The 22,545-nt window shown below is 48.4% G+C and overlaps 1 protein-coding gene across 1 annotated transcript; it reads right to left on the bottom strand.

Annotated features, from left to right (window-relative positions):
* Positions 1-2,409: 2,409 nt before the first annotated feature.
* LOC131673899 (filamin-A) lies at positions 2,410-21,765 on the bottom strand. The gene is made up of 31 exons (XM_058952266.1): positions 21,153-21,765; positions 20,699-20,823; positions 20,492-20,622; positions 20,020-20,233; positions 19,817-19,934; positions 19,526-19,713; positions 19,148-19,445; positions 17,981-19,072; positions 17,341-17,898; positions 17,140-17,275; positions 16,987-17,066; positions 16,738-16,905; positions 14,871-15,017; positions 14,163-14,390; positions 12,820-13,674; positions 11,434-11,655; positions 10,965-11,152; positions 10,476-10,671; positions 10,259-10,396; positions 9,706-10,187; positions 9,279-9,636; positions 8,985-9,200; positions 8,737-8,913; positions 8,431-8,670; positions 8,218-8,361; positions 7,339-7,833; positions 6,763-7,025; positions 6,234-6,627; positions 3,490-3,686; positions 2,869-3,171; positions 2,410-2,614 (listed from the first exon to the last, which is right to left on the bottom strand). Exons 1-31 carry the CDS (start codon positions 21,526-21,528, stop codon positions 2,546-2,548), a joined length of 8,796 nt encoding a protein of 2,931 aa, XP_058808249.1. The 5' UTR covers positions 21,529-21,765; the 3' UTR covers positions 2,410-2,545.
* Positions 21,766-22,545: the final 780 nt, after the last annotated feature.

Below are 22,545 nucleotides of genomic sequence, written 5' to 3' on the forward strand. Positions count from 1 at the left end.
CATTGTGTCGGGTGCCTATCGATATATGAATGGCCATACGCGTGTGCCGCTTGGGAACGTGCGCCCGAGCTTGATTTGATTGCGGACCCGAGCGTCACTGGAATTTTCAGAGCTTGTAATTGCGGCTCGCGCTCTCTTCTGGGAGTTGGATGGCGCGCAAGGCCTGCGGGAGCGATCGCCGATTGAATCGCGCGCGCGCGACAATTGAATCGACTCTTGCGGCTCCGCGATTCCAGAAGCGCAAAGACAAAGATTTCCGGGTGAGTGGCAGAGAGAGAGAGAGAGAGAGAGAGTATCGAGCGTAAGATTCGTCGCCGAAACGGCGGCGCGAGCGGTCAGCCGAGGACTGCGAATCGAGCGTATGCGCGCACAAGTGGAGCGCTTCGCACGCGCCTCGCCAACCCTTTTGCGCGCGCAACGAGAGGCACTCGGCTCCCCGCGTAAACACGCGGTCACTCGCGGCATTAGCTCGAGCGCACGCAAGACAAACACGCGACCATCGCGCGTGCAATCGGACACGCGAGGGTCAGTATCGACAGTTGGGTGCTTTACGATTTGTTGGTCAGCGCGTATCGCTTTACACGGGTGGACCGCGTTATTGTTATCGTCGCCGTGGGGCTATCCAGCCCGGCCTTAATGTTTGCCCTTGTAAATTTGACAAAGTGACGTCGCGCGCTCTCCGCGGCGGCCTTTTGTTCGCACGCGTGCCGCGCACTCCGCTCGCTCGTTGTTGTTTTTTTGCTTTCTTCGGAGGCTTTTTTTCCTCGCCACGCGAGAGACGAACGCGCTGCTCTCTTCTCTTTCTTTTCTTTTTTTTTCTTTTTTTTTCTGGCAACTCGGGGACCGGCACTTTTTTCTCGTGCTCGGGAGTCGTCGCTTTCGCGTTAGTCAGCGCAATAAGCCGTGGATGCGGGCTGGTGTCTGGGTCCCCTTTTTTTCCATGAGGTCGACGATGTGTTTGTTCGACGATTTAAATGCGCGCAATATATGATTCCGTTAATGGTGGGCTTTACTTACAATCAACTCGACGGAAGAAATCGATCGCGTATATCGCAGAACCAACTGCACGCAACAATTGGTTTTACGATATCATCGGCATTCTTGTGGCTCGTACAATGACGTTTCGTGCTAGGAGGTCGCAAACCGAGTCTAATAACTTTACACTTGAGTCAACGAAAGACCGGCGGTACATCACGTGATGATGCTTGAGAAAGCGGGTGAGTTGCGCACATTGCGCATCTTTCATCGGAAAACTGTGGCGACGTCTACGTTTATTTTTATTTGATAAAAATCCTTGAACGAACATGACACATTGAAAAATTAAGAGGAGCAAACGCAGACAAATATCATTCAAACGTAAATTTCCTATTTGATATTTATCCAGAAACGAACCATTAACGGTCTTTTAAAATCTTATCAATTTGAATTCATCGTGCATTCCGCCTTGGATTCGATAAGCGCGGCATTCGAGTTTCCAAACTCTCAAGCCAGCCTTTTAAAATCAATCCGCGCGTCGGTGGGTCGTCGCTCGAGGGAAAAGGGCACTTTTTTATTCTTCCTTTTACCGCGCGGCCAACGCGTACGTCTAAAATGGCCAAAAACCAAATTAAAGCGTGACCGGCGATTGTCCACGCGGACGTCGAGTCGTACATGTACAATAGGGACGCGGAAACACGCAGACGAGTCGAAGATGAAAAAAGTCAAAACCTATTTTAAAGGGAGTCTGAAACGCACCCCATGTAATCGTCGGCGTGACGCTTCGCGGCACGCCGTACATTTCAATTGCGGACGCACGACAAGTGTTTTGAGTGGAATTAAAAAAAAATCATACGGGAGTAGCAGCTGTGTGTGTCGGGGAGAATTTGATGGACTGAAACAACTATTACCGTCGGATTGTAAAGTGTTCTGCGGCGTGATAGAGTGGAGAGAGAGAGAGAGAGAGAGAGAGAGAGAGAGAGAGAGAGAGAGAGAGAGAGAGAGAGAGAGAGTGAAATAACGTTTCAGTTTAATGAAATTACGCCCCAGCCTCGGCTATACACGATATTCATTAGTGGATTGGCTTTTTGTATGTGCACGCGTGGTGATTTCGCTCTCGACGATTCGAATTTGACTCGTGAAAGCTACTTCGAAGACGAATCGCTTTTCAAATTTTCACGCCGCCTATTGTCCATTCAGGACTGTCAAGATTTCGGGAATGTAGGAAACAGCGTAATCGATCGGACTTTTTTTTAATAAAGAGAAAATAAATGAAAAAAAAGAATCGTGGTACAAATGTGAACATTTATATCGATTCAGTTTTAACTTTCTCTCTTGATTAGAGATTTCTTTCCTTCCATTTCTTCATATTTTAAAGAATGCCGGTAAAATCATAGAAGAATAATAAAATTCAAATGTTAATTTTTTTTAACACAAATAAGTGAGATTCATTTATTAAAAAATGTTTATACAAGTTAAATGTACGACATAAAAATAAACTCATATATATTATTAGTCAATAATCTCTTCATAAAAAATAATAATAACGTTAATCCCATAAAAAACATTTTTATAGTATAGCCTGGGATCCTCTCCATGACGTAAGTGTGTGATGGCTTGTCGTGCAAGTGTCTGCGCCCTGTAACATCAAAAGAAGAATCTCCTTTGTCGTTATACACCTAAAGACGCGAGATTTTACGAAAACATAACGGACTCATAAAACCGTTTTGCTCTTGTAATATTCTCATACGCGACAATGTAAAAACCGTAATACGCTACGATTCAACCCTTTCTTGCGAAAAAAAAACCGTTCTTTTTCTAAATCAGTCGTTTTACCTCAAAAGAAGCCTTTCGACCCTCAAAAACTTTCCCTCGACGAATAAGCGCGTATACCTGTGTGAGCATGAGCAGTTCATCCTGGGTGTCGACGATTTTGACGGGGAATGGCGAGCCAGGTACCAGCACACCTGCCCACCTGACCTCGACCCTATAGTCTCCGGGCTCAGTGGGATCGTAGCGGCACAGTATTATTCTGTCCTTCTGCGTTTCTCGCTGCATCTCGACGCGGAAAGCACCTTTCGGTCCGCGCACCCTCACGGTCAGTTGACCTGCTCCGGCGCCGCGAGTGTCGCAGATGAAACGCGACTGGAACGTCGCTAGCACGCCGTGCTCGATGCCTGGGCCGTAGACTCGCACCTGCGCGGAAAATTCAGGCGTGACTTACTGGCAGCCCGTTCGCACCATTATCGTCCCTCAACATTTTTGCCTCGAGCGGACATACTTAATTTACATTGACGAATGGCCGTTCCTCGCGGCACCTTCAATAAATAAATAAACTACAAATAAGCTTAAAGCGATGATTGAGGCAATCAGTGACGAATAAGAACGTTAAATTAGTCAGCCTCTCTGCCTTGATGCCCTTTCGTTTTCTTGCCCGGAATGCATGCCATTCTTCGCGAACAATGCACGCGAGAAGCTTCCTGAAATCACGTAACGCGGAGTATGGTAATTTACCTTGGAAGCATCAGGTGCGCCAGATACTTTGAGAGTGAAGGGTGAGCCAGGCACGTGCTCGCCTGCATACTTGATTGTCATTGCATGCCTGCCTGCCTCTTGCGGTTTGACGTTCAGCGTGAAAGTCGCGTCACCGTGGTCGTACAACTCGCAGTACGCTACTTTGTGCGGTCCGACGCAATGAGCTGTCAACTCGCCTGAAGGATTTGCAAATGTATTATTATTTTATATTCGTTGCTAGCTTTTCACGGTTCATTTTCATTTTATCGACGGAAAAAGCAGCGATTTTACTGGACGCAAAAGTTGCCAAATTAGCGTCATTATGAAGATAAATTTCTCACGTTTAGTAGAATATATATTTTTTTTCCATTTAAGAAATAAAAACTATCAATTTAATAAATACCTAATATTTGACAAGTTTTTACAGCTTCCTTCATAATTAAGCCGTAAAAAATGTTTTAGCGTTTCCAAAATTATCAAGTCGAATTTTTGTTATTGTAAAATTAAAATAATCGAGGTTTTTTTTAAAAATAAAAACGTATTGTTGCGAAGAATACATTTCTAACAATTAGAAATTTCGCCATACTTAGAATATTTGTCTAAATGTGGAGACTTAAAAAATTTTGTTTTATATTTTAAGAAATTTCATATACTTATAATATTACACGACATGCAGAAAGTATGACTCGGCCATAAACATGTGCTCAAATTCGCGTTTCCCCAATGTCGTTTCGAAAAATGTTCGACAGAGATTCTCGTCTCGTGTTAATTTACCCTCACTTCGCTCGAGTGTAAACCTCATACAAGACAAGAATCTGTTTTCCTGCACTAGTTGGGTAATGTAATATTGCAAGAACAAATGGGTGTTTAAAAAAATTATATGCTTAAAATTCTGCCCATTATTCCAAAATGATCAAATTTATCATTATATCGTTTGAAATATTTCGTGCCAATTAATCGTTTGTCAATTTTACTCTAGGAAGTTATAATATTTTATAACATTTTATTTATAAGAAAAAAGTATTTTATTTTTCGTATTTAATAGAAAAGCATTATCGGTAACACTACAAAACGAAGGTGGACTATAAAATGTTGTTCATCAATAAGAAAATAAAAAATTAAAAAATTCCTTAACCCCCCCCCCCCCCCCCAACGATATCCATAGATATACAGACAATGGAGAAATTTCGTCGCTACTTATCACCAACCGTTTGCCTAAAATATAAATCAAAGGGGGTTGGGTTCGAAAAGATTATCTTCGACAAATATTCATACCGAGAATGCCACAAACTAATCTTAGAATGTTTTGAGCAGTTGTTTCTTCGCGAAAAAAATGAAAAAACTAACTGTATTTTCTAGTTATTATTTATGTTTACATTCACGATGAAATACCAAAGTTGTATCGCACCTTATAACCAACCTGCCCTAAGAAACGCTATTTGTTTTTTCCAAAACATTCCAAGATTGATTTGTCGTATTCTAGGTATGAATATTTGTCGAGGATAATTTTTTCGGGCAACTTATTTATGTTTTAGGAAAATAATTGGAGAGAAGCCTAGACGAAATTTCTCCATGGACCTTGTTTAGGTTGATTAGGATTGTTATAGGTTCTACAAATATTCCCCGAACAGCGAGTATACAGTTTGATCAGATCACGAGTCTTTCTCCAACAATCAGCAATGAATAGTTGTTGGCAATGGTACTGAATGATATATAAATGTAAGCGAACAAAGAGTATTGTGCTTATCCGTGCCGTGATATAATAGTTTTGTAGTCAATCTTTACTCAACAATATAAATGGAACGTCAATATAAATCCAACGATTGAATTGAAATTGGTTATTTTTGATTTACAAACTTTGCGTTTAAGACGCCGGTCCCATAGGTACGTACGGATGCGGACGGATACGGACGCGAATCGCAACTGTAGTAACATCACTAAAAATATCTAGTTCGATTATTTAGTACCAACACTACCGGTAGTGAGTAAAAGTGACTGTTGTTTAAAACTGTAGGGCCGAACGTACCACATTTAATGTTCAAATGTCAGGTCTACAATTTACTTTTCAAATTTTCATGAATATTGCTTATTGATGAGTATGCTAATGTAAAAAAAGTTTTTGGGATGATTAATACATATCATTTATATATATTTTCTTCTTCTTCTCATATATTCAAGTACTTCCATAAAGTTAAGGCCTAATTCCACTAATTGTAGTTGAAAGTCTATCAATTCTCTATCATTTGCCATCTTATAGACTGCAATAATGTAAAGGTTAGATAGGCGTTACATTAAATGTGGTACGTTCGGCGCTACAGTTTTAAACAACAGTCACTTTTGCTCACTACCGGTAGTGTTGGTACTAAATAATCGAACTAGATATTTTTAGTGATGTTACTAGAGTTGCGATTCGCGTCCGTATCCGTCCGCATCCGTACGTACCTATGGGACCGGGGCCTAAGTAAACACGTACGTTACAACTTTCACCATCATTTTCTACTCCGAACTTATTTAAAAAGTGGATTCCAAATGTGATACAAAATTGAAATATGATGTAACGAAATAGTTGCGGGCAATATATCAATAACAAGTATGACAGTAACACTGTCCCCTGCAATAAAATAATTCAGCCATCTCAATGACATTTCAATTAGGCGAGAAGCAGTCCCGTTGAGGATCAATAATGCGCATTTGCCTAATCCCCGAAAAATCTCATTGCAAGAGTAGCTTCGCCAATAACTCACCTGGTCCCGCGCGCCTCGTATCGATGAAACTCTTGATCTCCTGTCCGACCACCCCGTACTTCAGACCCTGCCCCGAGCAAACCACCCTAGTCGCATCAGCAGCACTGGATACGCTGATCTGTAGGGGACATCCCTTCAGCTGCCTGCCGTTCCACGAGACAGTCATGAGCAATGGGTCGGCCGTAAAGGGCGTGTAGCTCGCGCGGTACACGCTGTTGCCGAGATGTTGCAATACCACGTCGACTTCGCTGGTCGGCGAGAAGATTTGTACTTGTGGTGTCCCGGTGCCGGCTTGCGAACCATCGATTGTGAAGCTCACTTGCTCGCCGCATTTCGCTGCTGACAAGCCACGACCCCGAAGCATCACTCGGGTTGCGTCTTGCGCGACTGACGACTGTTCGACAGGCAACCAGAGACATTGTTGTTTAGGTATTCGTCGTGAAATCGTAGTGCCGCTAAGGAGCAATTTGCTTTCGATGGAGCGAAGCCAGTAGCAACAACATCACGCAAATGTACGCGGTGCAGTTACCTCGATTTCAGGAACGACCGCCAACTTGGGCGCGCCGGGAAAGAGAATGCCATTGAACAAAATCTCAATGTTGTGTTCGCCGGCTGGCACTTGAGGCATCGCGAGTTTTAGTCTGTTGCTGGTAGTCGCTTCAAATATTAATGGCTGATCGGCAATGTTGCCGCTCAATTCGCCCGGTCCTGCTTCTGCTGTATCGAAGCTAATTTTACTGCCAGGGCCCAGTTTCAAACGACCGAGATCGTCGCACAGCGCGTTCCAGCCACCTGGAAAGATGACGTTAATGTTAGACTGACTGCTTAAAAAGACATCCTATGATTGGCGTACATTATATAGATACAATAAAAATAATTTTTGAAATTCATAGTTCAGAGCAGTGTGATAGACGTTAATGTAATTTTTTATTATCGAAGGTTACGTTAAATTTCATTTCTAAAACGTTGTTACAAAGTATTAATTAAGATTCGTTTAGGCTTTTTAAGCGAACATAAAAAATATTTTATTTAGTGTATTTCCTGAATAAATGTTATAATTATTCGCGTAAATTAACATTTAAACGAATACAAATTTTTTACTTACCAATTACTCTCAAATTACGCGTATCAATGATCTTCGGGTGCCAAGGGCTTCCAGGGAGCTGTTGTCCAGCACAACTAACCCTTACGTCAAAAACACCGGGTTCCGTCGGCACGTAGCTAACATTCCAAGTGCCGGGATTAGCGCCAGCTTCAACATTTGGTTTAGCCACGCTATCAGGCCCATCAACTCTGACAGCCGGCGGAGTTCGACTCCCAGTCACCATGAAATACGCCGGTTTAGAAACGTGCCCATTAATCAATCCTTGACCTTTCGCTCTTGCTTGTCCAGCAGCTTCGACAACGCAAACTAGTGGACTTCCAGGCACAGGATGTCCGCCGTAACTCACGCTTATCTCGTACGATCCAGCGATATTCGGTGCGAATTCGATCATCTCAGCCCCGTCGTTCAGCGGTGTCACCTGCAAGGGTAACTCTTGGCCGAGTGGCGAGGTTGCTGTTACGTCTAGTTCCGCAATGCCTGCTTCTGATTTGATTACTGGAATGATACAAGCGAGAGAGAGGTAAGTTGCAGCCTTGAGTTCAGCCCCTCCCTTTTATGCAGCCGAGCGAACTTTCTCTTTGTACACGTCGACCCACGCGCTGTGAAATTCTGTATCTATTCTAGTTCTATCGATTTTTTCGCGATTTCCATGTTGTAAGCTCGAGTTTCAACGAATGTGCGTGTGTGTGTGTGTGCGCGCGCGACGAGACACTAGAATTCTTTGTGCCATTGCGAAAAACAGACGCTTAATGCGAGACAGGCAAATGCTTCAAGTATTTTCGAATTGATTACAAATTCAATTTTAACTAAGTGAATTATAGTTTTTTTCGTCGAATAAGAGATCCATGGTTAAAATTACAATTAATATAAATTGCTTACTTTTCAAAGCAAAATGATCGTGGACGGAAATAGTGGCAGGTCCCAGCTCTTGCAATTTTATTTTGCTCGGGTCGAATGCCTGGCAGAAGAACGGCGAACTAAGTACAGGTTTCGCGCCATGGAGAACGTCGATTTTGTACATACCTAAAAATTAAAAAGGAACATTTTACAAGTATTCCACATGCACATCTGTTTATGAATTATAAAACTTACCGATAGAATTTGTTGTGAACTCGGCCAACAGATTACCATCGCGATGCTGATAGCAACGCACAGGAACAGCATTGCCTTGTGGACTACTAATCACAACGTCAAATTCTTTGCCTGGTCGACCAAGTGTCTCTATCGAGAACGATGTGATCTTGCCGATACACGATTGGTAAAGTCCAAGACCACTAGCTGTCACTTCTCGGCCGCCTGTTGGACCTCGCACTGCGATTTCTAAGGGACTTTCTACAAAGTTCGATAATATTATCAGTATCGTTCAATAATTGAATGAAACAAGAGGAATATGCATACCTTGAATATGAACATCGTTGTATTTAATATGTACGCGATGAGGAGCTGTACGTGTAGGATGGAAGATGATTTCGTAAACACTATTGTCTTTCTCGCGAACGACACTATCAACATCAGTGCCACCGGAACGCACGTTTACGGAAAGCTTGCCTGGTCCAGCTTCTTTCGGCACAATCACTGTAAAATACCCGACAATAACATTGTGGAATATTTTCCAAGATTTTGTTCGAGAATAATAATATACTCACCGAAAATAGTACCAGGACGGTGGCAAATCGCGTCGGATATCTCCTGAACGATAACTTTGCTTGGGTCGAACACTTGCAGCGACTGCGAGCTGATGACTTTTGGACCTTGCGTGAACACGACGTTGTATACACCTACTTGTCTCGCTCGAATTTTAACGCGGTGGAGGTTCGTGTCGATTTTCGTTAAATTGGATGGAATTATAACGCCATCGGGACCTACAGAAAAAGCCATTAACGTCTATTTGTACATCCCTCGATGCGATTTCATATAGTTTGAGCAACTAAAATACAAACCTTTAACTTCAGCGGTAACTGATCCACTCAGGCCCACCATATCCAAATCCATATAAGCCGTATTACCCACTCTAACCATCGACGGCCCATCTAAAATACTTTCGATGATCGGACACTTGAACGGCGAACCAGGAACGTTGTCGTCGTTGAAACTAATATTAACGTAGTGTGCACTCGCCGTCTGTGGCACGAACGTCACGTCGTATAAGCCACGAGCGCAAGCAACTACTTCGGCCTTCACTGTGTTGTTCTCCGTGCTGACTACCAGCTCGAGCGTTCCTTCACCAGCTTGAGCTGCGTCGACTGTGAAAGTGGTCGCTTGACCGAGCAAAGCTTCTCGTAGACCGGATACGTGAACCTGCAATTCGCGATTATATTTTTAACGTAGAATTTTGCAATTACGCAGTTTTCATTCGAATTTACGTACCTTCGTAACATCGTAGACATTACAAGCAAACGGTGAACCTTTTATAGGTTCGCCATCGATTAGTATGCCGATATTATGCCTGCCAACTTCAGTGGGCGTGAAACTAATTTTGTACTTATTATCCATCGGCTCGATGGTAATGGGTAAGGCAATATTCGACGGGGGTGTCACGACGACGTCGCACTTGCACGATGGCGCCTGTGGATCGACCACAAAACTGATGGGTTGCTTAACCGCGGCCATTTTCAAATTATGACCGGAAATGAGAGTTTGGCCTATTCCGACCACTTGGCAACTGAACGGTGATCCTGGAACTGGTTCTCCATTGAAACGTACGCTTAGACTGTGCATTGCTGCCTCTTGGGGTTTGAAGTTGACGCGGAATTTGGCGTTGCCTTCGCTCTGAACGAAGTTAGGGACGTTCTTGCCGTTGACTGCGACGATTATTTCCAAATTTCCGGCGCCTGCTTGACTTGCGTTTACTGTAGAGAAACAGTTTTAATGAAAATTCCAAGACGACGGTGGTGAAGATTCGGAGGGTGAAATGACTTACTGCTGAAGAAGACGGGTTTGCCGACGACTCCGCTGTTGATATCGGTGACTTTCACTTGGTTGGCATTGTAAGCTTTCACGAGGAAAGGACTGCCTTGCACGTGAGAGCCGTTCAGCTTCACTTGAACGCTGTGATCGCCTATAAATTTCGTAAATAATTATAATAAGAAACTATACGAAAAAAACGGACGTACGGTATTTTCAGTCAATCGACTCACCAACATCCTTAGGAGTAAACTCAGCGCTGTAAGAACACGGTCCAGTCTGCTCGATCACCACGGGTAAGCTTTCACGAGTCGGTGCGAGCATATCAACGGTTGGCCGAGCGTCCGCCTCGATATTGAAACTTGCCGTTCGGTTCACAGACACTTTCTCCAGTGCCTCGCTTACGAGGACCTTTGCAGTGTCGTTCACCTGGAACAACGTTCAATGTTAGAAAAATTACGAATGAGATTGGTTTTATCTTTGTAAGCAGTCTAATTATCGAGTGGCGTCCAGTTTTTCTCTTCGTCGCCGGATAATTAAAAAAAAAAATTGACAGCATATCGTAAGAGAAGGAATAAATTGTCAAATGTCTACTTGACATTTCATAATTATTCAATTCTCAAGCTCAGACCACCAGTTAGTACATCCGCCGTGACGAAAAACAGTTATACGTTGGATGAAGAACGCTCGATATGCAATTAGTAAGCACGTAATAGACTTACCTGGCAGCTAAACGGACTTCCAGGGACGTTCTCGCCGTTGAAGCGTAGATCGACGGTGTGAACGATCGGCTCGCGCGGTGTGAAGCTGATGGCATAGGTGTGTGGCCCTTGCGCTTGTGCCGAGGTCGTCACGCGACCGCCATTCACCGTCACCTCCAGGTTACCTGGTCCGGCTTGGCTGGTTTCCACTGTGGTGAACAATCGTGAAGGATGGGTAATTTGAATGTTAATTGCGATCGACTGTTGCAGACCGAAGTACTTTTTTGGTGGAGACGATCGAAAAGCAAGTCAACGAAGCGTCAAACCGTCGCGCGCCTCGAGAACTTTCCATTGATGCCCAATCACCGCGATAGCATTCCATAATCGACCAGCGTCTTCGCAGAACAATGCGCTCCAAACGATCGACGCACTCAACCGACTATCGAAAGTCGCGCGCCATCGCTCATTTCCAATTCCACGTGAAACTTACCGAGGAAGGTGACGGGTAGACCGGTAACACCCTTCTTGGCATCTTTAACCTTGATGGCGTTCACGTCGTAGACCTTGCAGTTGAACGGACTGCCTAGTACAGGCAGATTTCGATGACTGACGGATATTCGATGTTCGCCAACGAGTCGCGGAGTAAACGACACGGTGCAGGTCGTGTCTTTGTTGTCGGTAACCTGGGCGGGCACTGGCTGCCCGTTGGGCCCTAATCATGTTCGGTCAAATGGTCTTTTTTGGATTAAGGTGTCTTTTTTCGTATTAACCCTCAGAGCACTCAACGTTATTAACAAAATACAGAGAGAGAGAGAGAGAGGGAGAGAGAGAGAGGGAGAGGGAGAGAGAGAGAGAGAGAGAAAGAGAGAGAGAAAGAGAGAGAGAAAGAGAGAGAGAGAGACAGAGAAAGAGAGAGAGGCAGAGAAAGAGAGACAGAGAGAGAGAGAGACAGAGAAAGAGAGAGAGGCAGAGAAAGAGAGAGAGGCAGAGAAAGAGAGAGAGGCAGAGAAAGAGAGAGAGACAGAGAGAGAGAGAGAGAGAGAGAGAGAGGCACAAGTACCAGCACAGAAAGGAAATGGAATTATCCCGTGCAAACCTAGTTTTTTTCACGTATGAGAATTGCAAGATTTTTCGATGCGTGCCTGGATTTTTTTCGTTTGGTTAATGTCTGGTAGTGAGTCGACTTAATTTTATATAAGCTTACTTCTACAGAGGTTTCGTTAATATGGTATTGAGTGTGTGAGAGACAATATAGTGCATTACTAAAAGTTTCGCAGGATTAATTCAAGCATAAAAATAAGTTGCTATATTGCAGATCGTTATGATACCCAAGCACCGTGTTTTGTTTATTTTACAAGAGCCAGCATTAAAAAGCTTTTGAGTTAGAGGACAGATTGTAAGGTGAGAAGAGGAAAAGAAGAAAAGGTGTCTAGTAGTGTCGAAGTCTGAGAGCTGGCCGACCTGTAACAGACAGAGAGAAAAAACTGCTCTGTAGGGGCCATCACTCCTCTACTCTACCAGTAACACACATATATGTAGAAGAGTAGTCGGTTATAGTAGTACATTATTGGTGAGCTAGATAAAAATAAAAAAGCACACACATTTGATCGAAATAGTAATAAAATACAGTTGGTTAAGGACACACAGGTGTACACATTGACATATTTTACACTGTTGTTCATTAGTGTGCAAAAGTGAGCTTTTTTAGGTGAAAGCTCTGTTTTGATTTAGGTGATTTTGTAATAACAATTCATTACATGATACAGACGTGTAGATATCAAGAAAAATAGAACAGTCACGAGATTAAAGGTATCTCGTAAGTCACCGACTTTTGTGTTACAAATCCTGACGAGCGTAGGTTCGCAAAAAAACAAACCTTCAACGTTAACTTCCAGGTCCTCCAAGCTCCCCATAACATTGCTAATAGTGAGTGCACTGGGTCTGCCCAACGGAGCAGAGCTAAGCGCCTGCCCACTGACGGTGACCGAGGCGTCGGGCGCGACCCTCGCGACGATCGGACAGCCGGGCACAGTCCTCTTGTTGAAGGCGATGTTGATGAGATGATCGCAGGCTTCGAACGGCACGAAGCCCACGCTGAATCTTGCGTTGCCTTGTGGTGTCACCTGGGTCGGTATGTTCTGACCCCTCGCCGAGATCGTGATCTCCAGATTGCCCTCACCGGCTTGCGAGGCGTCGACGCTGAAGTGCTGCGCCTGTCCGACGCTCGCTCGCGCCACCGAGCCAATGACCACGCGCTCGGCGTCAAACGCCTTCGCCAGGAACGGGGTGCCGTTCACAGGATGGCCATTGTACTCGACGCTCACCGCGTGCACGCCGACTTCGCGCGGCGTGAACTCGGCGGTGAAGCCGGTGTGAATGTCGCCGGTCACCTTGACCGGCAACTCGTTAGACGGTCCGCGAACCGACACGGCGAGCTCGGCGCTGCCGCTGCCGTCGACCGACATGTGGAAGCTCGCGGGCTCGCCGACTGGCAGCAGTTCTAGATGAGAGAGGTTCAGACTGACGCGAGACGTGTCCGACACCAAGCAGACGAATGGACAGCCTGGCACCGGTTTCCCATTGAATTTTATGTCGATGTAGTGCGGTTTGGCGGACTCCGGAGTGAAGGAGACCAAACATCTTCCGCCACCGATTACTTGAACGTGGTTTGGCACTTCGCCCTCGTTTATCGAGATTTCCAGCTGACCGTCACCTGCTGCGCTTGCGTCCACTGCGAAGAATGAGCGAGGATTTAATTTTTGGAAACGAACGGCTTACCAAAATTAACGCGACGTCACGTTTTAACTCTCCCGTCCCGAGGATCGAGTAAAAACTTGTGAATAATGCATCTTCATTTTCAAGATAGAAACTGGAAATGTAATTGTTAGCCTTTTTTTGTCGGCAAAATCACATTGTTTCATTGTGCAAGTCTCACTTGCGTCGAGAAAGATTGTTCCCTATAATTTGAAATCACGTAGGCCGAACAAAAATCGAATGCATTCGAGTGAATTTCAATCTGGAAACTTATTCTGCGCGCGAAATCGTAACATCGGAAATGTCGATGTGTAACGGAAGCTTCAACGTAGCGAAAAAGAAAAAATAGTTGAATTTATTGCATCTCCGCGCGCACGCAATCCTTATAGCACACTTGATGGGTTAGCGCATGGCTGCGGAGGCGCTCGTTACGTAAAAAAAAATCAGCCGAAATCGGAAACTCACCTCGGAACTGGCACGCGTGTCCGACGACGGCGCTAGGGACCTCGGTGACTTTGATCAGCCCGCTGTTGTAGACTTTGGCGACGAGCGGACCGGCTGGCAACTTCTGTCCGGCGATGCTGACCTCCACCAGGTGACTGCCGACCTCTTGCGGCGTGAACGATACGCGGAAGTCGCCCGGGCGGCTCGGCTCTTCCTCGATTCGCGCGCCGATCTGACGCTTCGATGGCGCTGTAGGAGAGAAAGGGAACGCTCAGGCCGAGAAATCGTCCGTCTTCGCGATGTCTTCTCGCCTCGCTCGCGCGCGCAATGGAATGTCGCGCGAGAGCGGTCACGAAAACTACATGCATCACGGCTTTATGCTCGAGGCCTTTTCATTTCGCAGCTGGCGTTGTCTATACTCATCGCGAGAGACGTACGCTCCATTCGACGACCTTGTGACGTCGTTGTTGCACTTGAGCGATTTTTTTTCCGCGCAAATCTGCACTTTTTTTCTTTTTTTATTTTTTGCCAAGAAAATATTTACGTCGAGGTCGTTTCAGTCGTTCTATCAGCAAATCTCCGACTGGATCACATTCCGAGCGACTCAACTTGTAAAAGGAAGTTCTCCAGTCGAGCTAAACCGATCGAGGAGTTCGCGCTTGTCGTGGCGGCTAAAAATAGCAGCGCGCAGTAACAATAATAATCGCTCATCGTCAATCGTATACTCACTGAGGATCTGCACTTGGATTTCTTTGCTGGTGAAGCCAAGTGCCGACAGCTCGAAGACCGCGGGACTACCGGCAGGTACGAGCCTCACCGAGTCCCCCAACACCGACATCTTGGGACTCGGCATTATGCCCACTTTCCACGGTGAACCTGCTCAACACACGCCAACGGAATTCCAATGAGAAATTGCATCTCGCGGATTCCGATACCATCGTCCATAGCCAAATTTCCATAATGGAATACAAAACTCCGCTCCAACGTATTCACCGTAATGGTAACACCTACGTGTCACGCTGAAACTCACCTCCAAGGCAACGATCTCGCAACCCCCCGTACGCGGATACCAACTCTGAAAAAACGCGAAAAAAAGCGAAGGCACGAACACGGAGACGAGCACAGAGACGAACACGGAGACGAACACGGAGACGAACACGAAGACAGACACACACACACACACACACACACACACGAGCAAGCAAGCGCGGATTTTCAACGATCGAACTCACGCATTACTAAGCCGCGGGTAAAAGACACGGAGAAACGTCAGCAAATCGCGATTTTCCCGAGAGCACTGGGCTACCGCTACGTTGCCGCGGCCCACGATCTCTCTCCCTCTCTCTCTCTCTCTCTCTCTCTCTCTCTCTCTCTCTCTCTCTCTCTCTCTCTCTCTCTGGCTTCGAGCAGCGCCACCTCAGCGCTGCTATTCGTAATTACGTCTACCGAGAGGAGCCTCGACGTGTATACGTGTGGGTGCGCTACCACTGAGCTACGGGGCCACGGGGCCTCAGCTCGTAAATCCTATGGCGCGAGATTTTTTTGGTGTTCCTTCTGTGCTCGATCGAGCGAGATTTCCCATTTTGTCTCGCGTGTATTTTCGTGGACGTTCTGTTTCTTATTTTTCTTTTATATCTCGCCAGAGGCACCAATGGACTCGATTGGATCACGCGAAATATTCTTTTGTCTCCTTAAAAAACCGTTAGACCATGGCCGCGCGGGGACGTTCGAACGGAGGAACGGGGCGCCGCGCGAGAGCGTACATATGCATACTTTTACGGCGCGTTTCGTGCCTCCACGCGCGCGCGCGCGCGACTTTCATCGGGCTTTTCGAGAGTGCCGCAAGAGATTAGGCGTACATCCGCGTGCGCGCACGACGTGGATAACGAGTTTTTCGTTTCTGCGAAGCTTCTTCCCTCTCGCCGCGGCCCCGATCGTCGCGCCGCGGTAGGCGTGCTGTTCGAAATTTCCACGATACTTGCGGCTCGCTTGCCACACACCGCGCGGCCTGCCCGTTAAACGCTCGATGCGGAGGACATTAAAGAGACATTCGACAGGAATTCTAGGCATTCTTACCGGTCAAATAGGCGTAAGCGATTTGTGCATTACGTTCCGCGTACCGTAATGTAAGAGGCGATTAGTCGAAACGGTTTTCCGGGCATTCGCGCGTTTAAGGATCGATTGAGTAACCGAAGTAACGAGAAGTATGCTCGCAGCGAGGGAATAATTAATCTTCTCGTAATTACGGAACGAAACGCTTTTTCGCATCGGAGTCTCACTGCACACTCGTGAGAGGGTAGAGGTATATAGGGCAACGCGTGCGCACTATGCGACAACACGAAAGAGTAAAAAAAGCAAAAACGAAGAGCGCTCGAGTTTTCGTCGGACAGAAGCGTGTTACTGGGCTAATTATGAGGCGTGTGAGCGGTCAAATTGGCGCGCCGTCGTAATAATCGAACAAAATTTTTCGCCTCGAACGAGGTCATTGGACGCGCGCGCGCGTCTTGTTCCGCGCGAAACGGCGATACGGGAATTGGGGTCAGTGGGTCGTGGCCGCGAAGAGATCTCGCTCGTTGCCTGCGTGCAGTGACCTTACCTGGCACAGTCTCGCCGTTGAACGTTATCTCGACGAGGTGAGCGACTGCCTCGTGCGGTACGAACGAGGCGAGAAATCGTTGACTGCCGAGCGTTTTCACGAACGACGTCACGTGACCGCCGTTCACGAGGATTTCCAGATTACCCGAGCCTGCCTTCGAGCCGTCGACTATGCAAAACAGATTTTTCTCTTTATTAGTAAAGCAGCTGACTCGACGGGCGACGAACGGTTCGGTGCAATGAAACTCACTTTCGAATTCGACGGGCTCGTTCACAACACCGTCGGGAATATCGCCTACTTGAATGGCTTTCGAGTCGTAGGCTTGCGATCTGATGGCGAACGCAACATTTAATAAAAGGCTGTTATGAAATATTCCAAATTCTTTGAGATTCTCTTTAGTACCTGAACGGCGAGCCTTGGATATGCTGTCCGTTGTAGAGTATCTGGATCTTGTGCTCGCCAACTTGGTCGGCATTTATCGTGTAAGTCTGACCCCTGAGCGTTGACTTCTGTACGGGGACAGGCCTGCCAGTCGGTCCTGCGCAAAAACGACAAATTAACAATTTCGATCACCCATATCGATCCTACAAATTTTCTACGTACCGGTCGCAATAACCGCTATTTTACTAGCATCCAGATTCGCACTGAGCGTAAACGACGTAGGTTTGTGCACGGGCAACATTTGCAGAGCACTACCGGTAACCGTGGCGTCCTGATTGTAAGGACTTCTCTTGGAATGCGAGGATTCGTTGCTAACGTATTCTTTCTTTTTTTCGATCGTCGTTGTCGTCATTGTCGTTGCACTGCTCGGTATATCCATCGTTTTCTTCGAGTCGAAGCTATTTGCCGATTTGCTACTCGTCGTTTTCAAGATGCCCCGCGAATTCACGGACGAGTCGACGACGTCGTTAATAGGAGAGTAAGTTCGTTCGGAACTTGAGAATTTTTTCAGAGACGAATAGACGTCCGAAGAGTTGTGCGTACTGCGGTAATTGTTTGTTGTTTTTTCGATGGTTTCGGTGATGTTTGAGCTCTCCGTTATGGAGGCGTTGTTGGTCAGGTTGGCCAAGGATTCAAGGCTACCGTAAGATAATAAGGATTTCGTTTTGGCGATGGCGTCCCACGAGTCGCGCCTTGCCGCGCCTCCAATCATCGATGATACTGAAAGAGAAAATTGTATTTTTCGTTACTTGGACGCAATCGAAATACGTGAGCTACGTAAAAATTGAACCGAACAATTCACCTTTGACATTACTACTGGTATCGATGATGCCATTATCCTTTGAGTCCCTCCGATGAAAGCCATTGTATTCCTCGGCATATTTCGAGCTGGAACTCTTACTAAACGAGGTTTGCGCGGTACTAGTCATATTCACCGGACTCCTACTGGACGACTTCGACTGATACACCGTTCTTGGTGTATCGTGCCATCCTGGTGACGAAGATTTATGGCTACTCATAGGCTCGTGCCAAGCTGGCGATTTAGAATTCAAAGGCGACGAAGCTTTATGATTCGAAACCTTGTGGTTCAAAGATTCGTTGTGCCAAGTTGGCGAGCGGGTTATCATAGGCGACGAAGCTTTAGGCTCGTGCCAGGTTGGAGACTTGGCGGCCATTGGCGACGAAGCTTTGTCGTGCCAAGCTGCTGGCGGTGGTGGTTTCGAGTTCAACGGCGACGAAGCTTTCGGACTGTCGTGCCACAACGGCGACTTTGGACTCATCGGCGAAGATGGTTTTTCGTGCCATCCAGGCGAGGGGGCCTTGTGACTGCCGAAATTGTAGGTGCTCTTGTACGACGGTGACTCGCTTTTCCTTTCCAAAGTCGAGCTTGCTGATCGGTCGAAGCTGTCCACGTGCGAGCGCCTCTTTTGCGAGCCAACTCTCAACGAGAATGGCGAGCCCCTAACGTCGGATCCGTTGAAGTACACGTAAACCCTGTACTTGCCGAAATCCCGTGGTACGAACGAAACTCGGTACTTCATGTGCGACAATTCGGCGACCGTTCGCGGCAGCGATTGCTTGTCGTGAACGATGTCGATGTCGATTTCGCCTAATCCACCGGTGCTCGTCGCGTCTACGGTGAAGCTAAACGGCCGGCCGGGCATCGCACCGTCGAAGTCCAACAGTTGCACGCCGTGCGGATCGAACACAAAGCAAGCGAACGGACCGCCTTGAATGTGCTGTCCCTTGTGAGTGATGGCGATGCTCCATTCGCCAGTTTCATCCGGTTGGAATGTCGCGACGTGAAGACCATCGCCGTTCTCGTGTACTGGACAGGCGAGTGATCGACCCGTCGGCGACAACGCCGTTACGCTTATGCCTTCGTGACTAGTGCCTGAAAAACCGCAAGCAATTACTACGCGCGATCACTTTGTTAGATCACTTGGAAGTGACATTGCTGGGAGCTTACCGTAACTATTGACTAGAACCTCGACTATGGAGCCAATGGCGCAAGGGTCCATGCCGGGCGATTTGATTTTGGTGAGTGGCGGGTGTACGCGAAAGTAGTAAGGGCAGCCGCTCAACAATTCGCCGTCGTTATATACCATCAGCCTGTGCATACCGAGTTCCTGGGGCACGAAGGTGCCTTTGCCATGGAGGCCGCTCCACGTCAGTCGGCAATCGATTCGACCGCTTGGCGTCATCACCTCGCTGCGCACTTCTCGGGTGTTGACCTCCTTCGACAGGAGCTCGAGCTTGAAGTGCGCCTGCCGAACGGACGACAGCCAGTGATTATCGATCGCGATCGCGCGAGCCGTTTGGTCATTTGATTCGACGACGCGCTCACCGGCTGGTAAACCCTCGCCGAGGTGCTGTCCACGTGCACCGAGACCTGCTCGTTGATCTGCGGTCGCGGCCTGACCCACTGGAAGAACGCCGCGTATGCCATCACGCCGAGATGCTCGACGTTCTGGTCGGCCATGTCCTTCGCTTTGAGCAGCGGCTCGACGCCCAGCTTCTTGCCGCCGTCGATGCCTGCTCGTCGGTCAAAAATTACGGGGAGAGTCGAGGCCTCGAGGCCGCGACGCCTTGCCGCGGACCGGCTACAGCGACACCGGAAAATTGCTCGATCGCTCACCAGTTTGCAAGTTGTACTCCCACGAAGCTTGGTTGGTCTCGATCTTATCGTACGCCGGCGACGGTCCGCCGAGGTTCCGCACGAGGCTGCACAGTGCGCGGCCGTCGTTCCAGTCCGTCTGCAAAAGACCACGCGCCCACGTTACTCCAGCGTCGAGCCGAGCCCCGCGAGGCGAGGCGAGGCGAGGCGGACGACGAGCTCACCGTGAAGTTTCGTATCGGATGGTACGGTATCTTCGAGTTGACCCACCGCAGCGTGGAGTGGAAGCCCGGCGAGTTTTCCTTCATGAAGTAGGACAGATACGTCATGCCCGACAACTCGTCCAAGTAGGCGGAGGCAAGGTACTCTGGCTGCAGCACCATCGGGATGTCGAACTCGCGCTTCGCAATCTCCATCGCCTTCCGGCAGTTGTACACGCTGCAACAGGCAGACAGGCTGGCGTTCGCGTGTGTGGATCGCGGCAGCCGTGCCGAGCCGATTGCCTCCAATAAGGCTCAATCGAACGACCAAACGCGCGTCATTCAATTACGGAATTCTTCTTCGCCGTCGCGTGAGTCATTTTCGAAAGACGGTTTTCGCTATCTCGCAACCTTAATTTTAATCGCGTTGCTCGCCGAGCTAGTTTTCCGTAGCACGGCACCGAGCGCCCATAGCGTCGGACAAATGAAAACATACTTGTCGGTATGATCGAGCTGCCTCCAGTGTGGAAAAAGTCCAGGCCTGCAATAGTCGAGTAGCGCGCTCAAGTATACACCGGAGTTCCAGTCGGTCGTGAAATTGTTGACTCTGCACTCGGGTAGGACAGCCTGCGAGAGAGAGAGAGAGATTGTATTTTCCGTGGCACAACGTGCGAGACGCGAGACACGAGACACGCGTACCGACCTTGAGCCAGGAGAGCATGAGTTTCCTCGGCGGGAATTTGGATTTGCCTATTTGGTATCTGACTATCAGCGACCAGATCAGGCCAAGGATCAGCTTCAGATTGCCGTTCACGATGTCCGTGTTACCTGCGCCAAGAAACGTTCGCCGCTGAGTCAGAGACGCCGAGCGAGCCCGACCGATCGTTATCGTTCGCATTTACACAAGCAGGCAGCCCTGTGCCGGCGCTGCAAAGGAGCTCGCGAAAATTGACGATAATTTCGAGCGTGGCTGAAAAATAAAAAAGCTCCCTTCGGAAACACCATAAAGCGCTTCCTCGAAGCCACTTGTCGCTTCTACGCAAAAAGGGAAAAAAGCGCGCGGCAACGCGGCAACGCGCCGACGCGAATTGCCCTCGGGCTACGATTTACAACCCTCTTTGGCAATTTACGAGCGACCGCGGCAACCGCGGACTCACCAATGTTCACCAGCTTAACGCCGTCGGCCTCGACCGCCTTGAGCGCAGTCGACACGTTCTCCAAGTAGTGGTGCTGGTTGACCGGGCTCGGGTTCCACTTGGTCAGCCTCCTGCCGGTGAGCAGCTCGACGAGCGCGCACAGCCGCGTGCCGTCGCGGAAATCCTCGGCCAGGTCGATCACCGGCGCACAGTTCCTCGGCGACTGCTTCAGGTGCTCGTTTACCCAGTTGCGGAAGGTGTTGGTCTGTATGTCCACCCACAGGTCCTCGTGGCCCTTGATCGGCATGCCCTTGGCGGCGGTGCCCTCGGCCGAGCGGGCGACCAGGCCCACCAGCTCGGCCGGCTCCAGCTGCTCCTGCGGACGGCGCTCCTGCATGGCTCGCGGGCTATCGCGCTCTCTCACGCACACGGACGCGCCGCAGGCCCATATATGAGTATATATCGCGCGTGCCGCGGCGAGTAGGCGCGCGCGATCGCCTACGCGACTGCTATAACCTTGCTGTGCTACCTGTTGCGTCACGAGCGGCTCGCGCGCCAGCGTCGCCGGGACGCTGCCAGCGGCAGCGACAGCTCGCCGCCAGGTGACATTTTCGCCGCGACTGCGGGACTGCGACTGGCGGCCGCTCCGCTCGCCGCTCACCGCTCGCCCCTCGCCGCTCGCGCGTCCTGTGGCGCCCCCGCGGCCACCGTCCCAGCTTGCGCTACGCGGCTCCTTATCGTTGGCGCGGACTGCGGAGGTGGGCCCGCCGCGGCTCGTTGGTATGCACGCGCGCCGGAGTCAGACCGGAGTGCGGACCGAGTGGCGTAATTTTATTGTTTTCCATGCGCAATCCCGCGAGGTGCCTCGCGCTCTCTCCTCTCTTCTCTCTCCTCTCTCCTGTCTCCTCTCTCCGCGCGCGCCCTCCGACCCAACTCTCCGATTGCACAACGTCCGACGAAACTTGGTTAGTATAGGGGCGCGCGGCCGATGCCGAGCTGCTCTCTCCGTCGTCCTGTTTTTCGTGGCGATGCGCTCGTTCGTTTCTTCCGTTTCTTTCGTTTCTTTTCCCCTTTTCGAGTTCCGCGAGATCGCACTGTGTTCCGGAACGCGTTGGAATGCGCGCGAACCAAGGGAACTGCGACGATGAATTACGCTGGTTCTGCGCGACCGCGAGGATAAAGTCCGGAAAATTATTGCCTACCCGCCGCTGAAACGGGAGTCGGAGCTTTTCAGCCGTTTGTCTCGTTTCAAAGTAACGCTTCCGTAATTTATAGCAATCATATAGTAAATCATCGACGGACGATCAATCCCGAAGACCAATTATACGTATATACTTAGCACGAGCTCGTGGAGTAACGAGAGCGCCTGCTTGCCCCGAAAACGGGATTAAGCTCAAGTGAATTGAAGACAACG

This window comes from Phymastichus coffea, unplaced genomic scaffold, assembly GCF_024137745.1.
Source record: "Phymastichus coffea isolate CEN01 unplaced genomic scaffold, Cenicafe_Pcof_1.1 PCOF00203, whole genome shotgun sequence".
NCBI lineage: Eukaryota > Metazoa > Arthropoda > Insecta > Hymenoptera > Eulophidae > Phymastichus > Phymastichus coffea.

Excerpts from the sequence above, each read along its gene's own strand:
- LOC131673899 (XM_058952266.1), bottom strand. The coding sequence starts at position 21,528 with ATGCAGGAGCGCCGTCCGCAGGAGCAGCTGGAGCCGGCCGAGCTGGTG. Across the intron at positions 20,623-20,698 it reads TCATGCTCTCCTGGCTCAAG|GCTGTCCTACCCGAGTGCAG; the intron begins GTCGGTACGCGT and ends TCTCTCTCGCAG. Across the intron at positions 9,201-9,278 it reads AGTTACCGCTGAAGTTAAAG|GTCCCGATGGCGTTATAATT; the intron begins GTTTGTATTTTA and ends CTTTTTCTGTAG.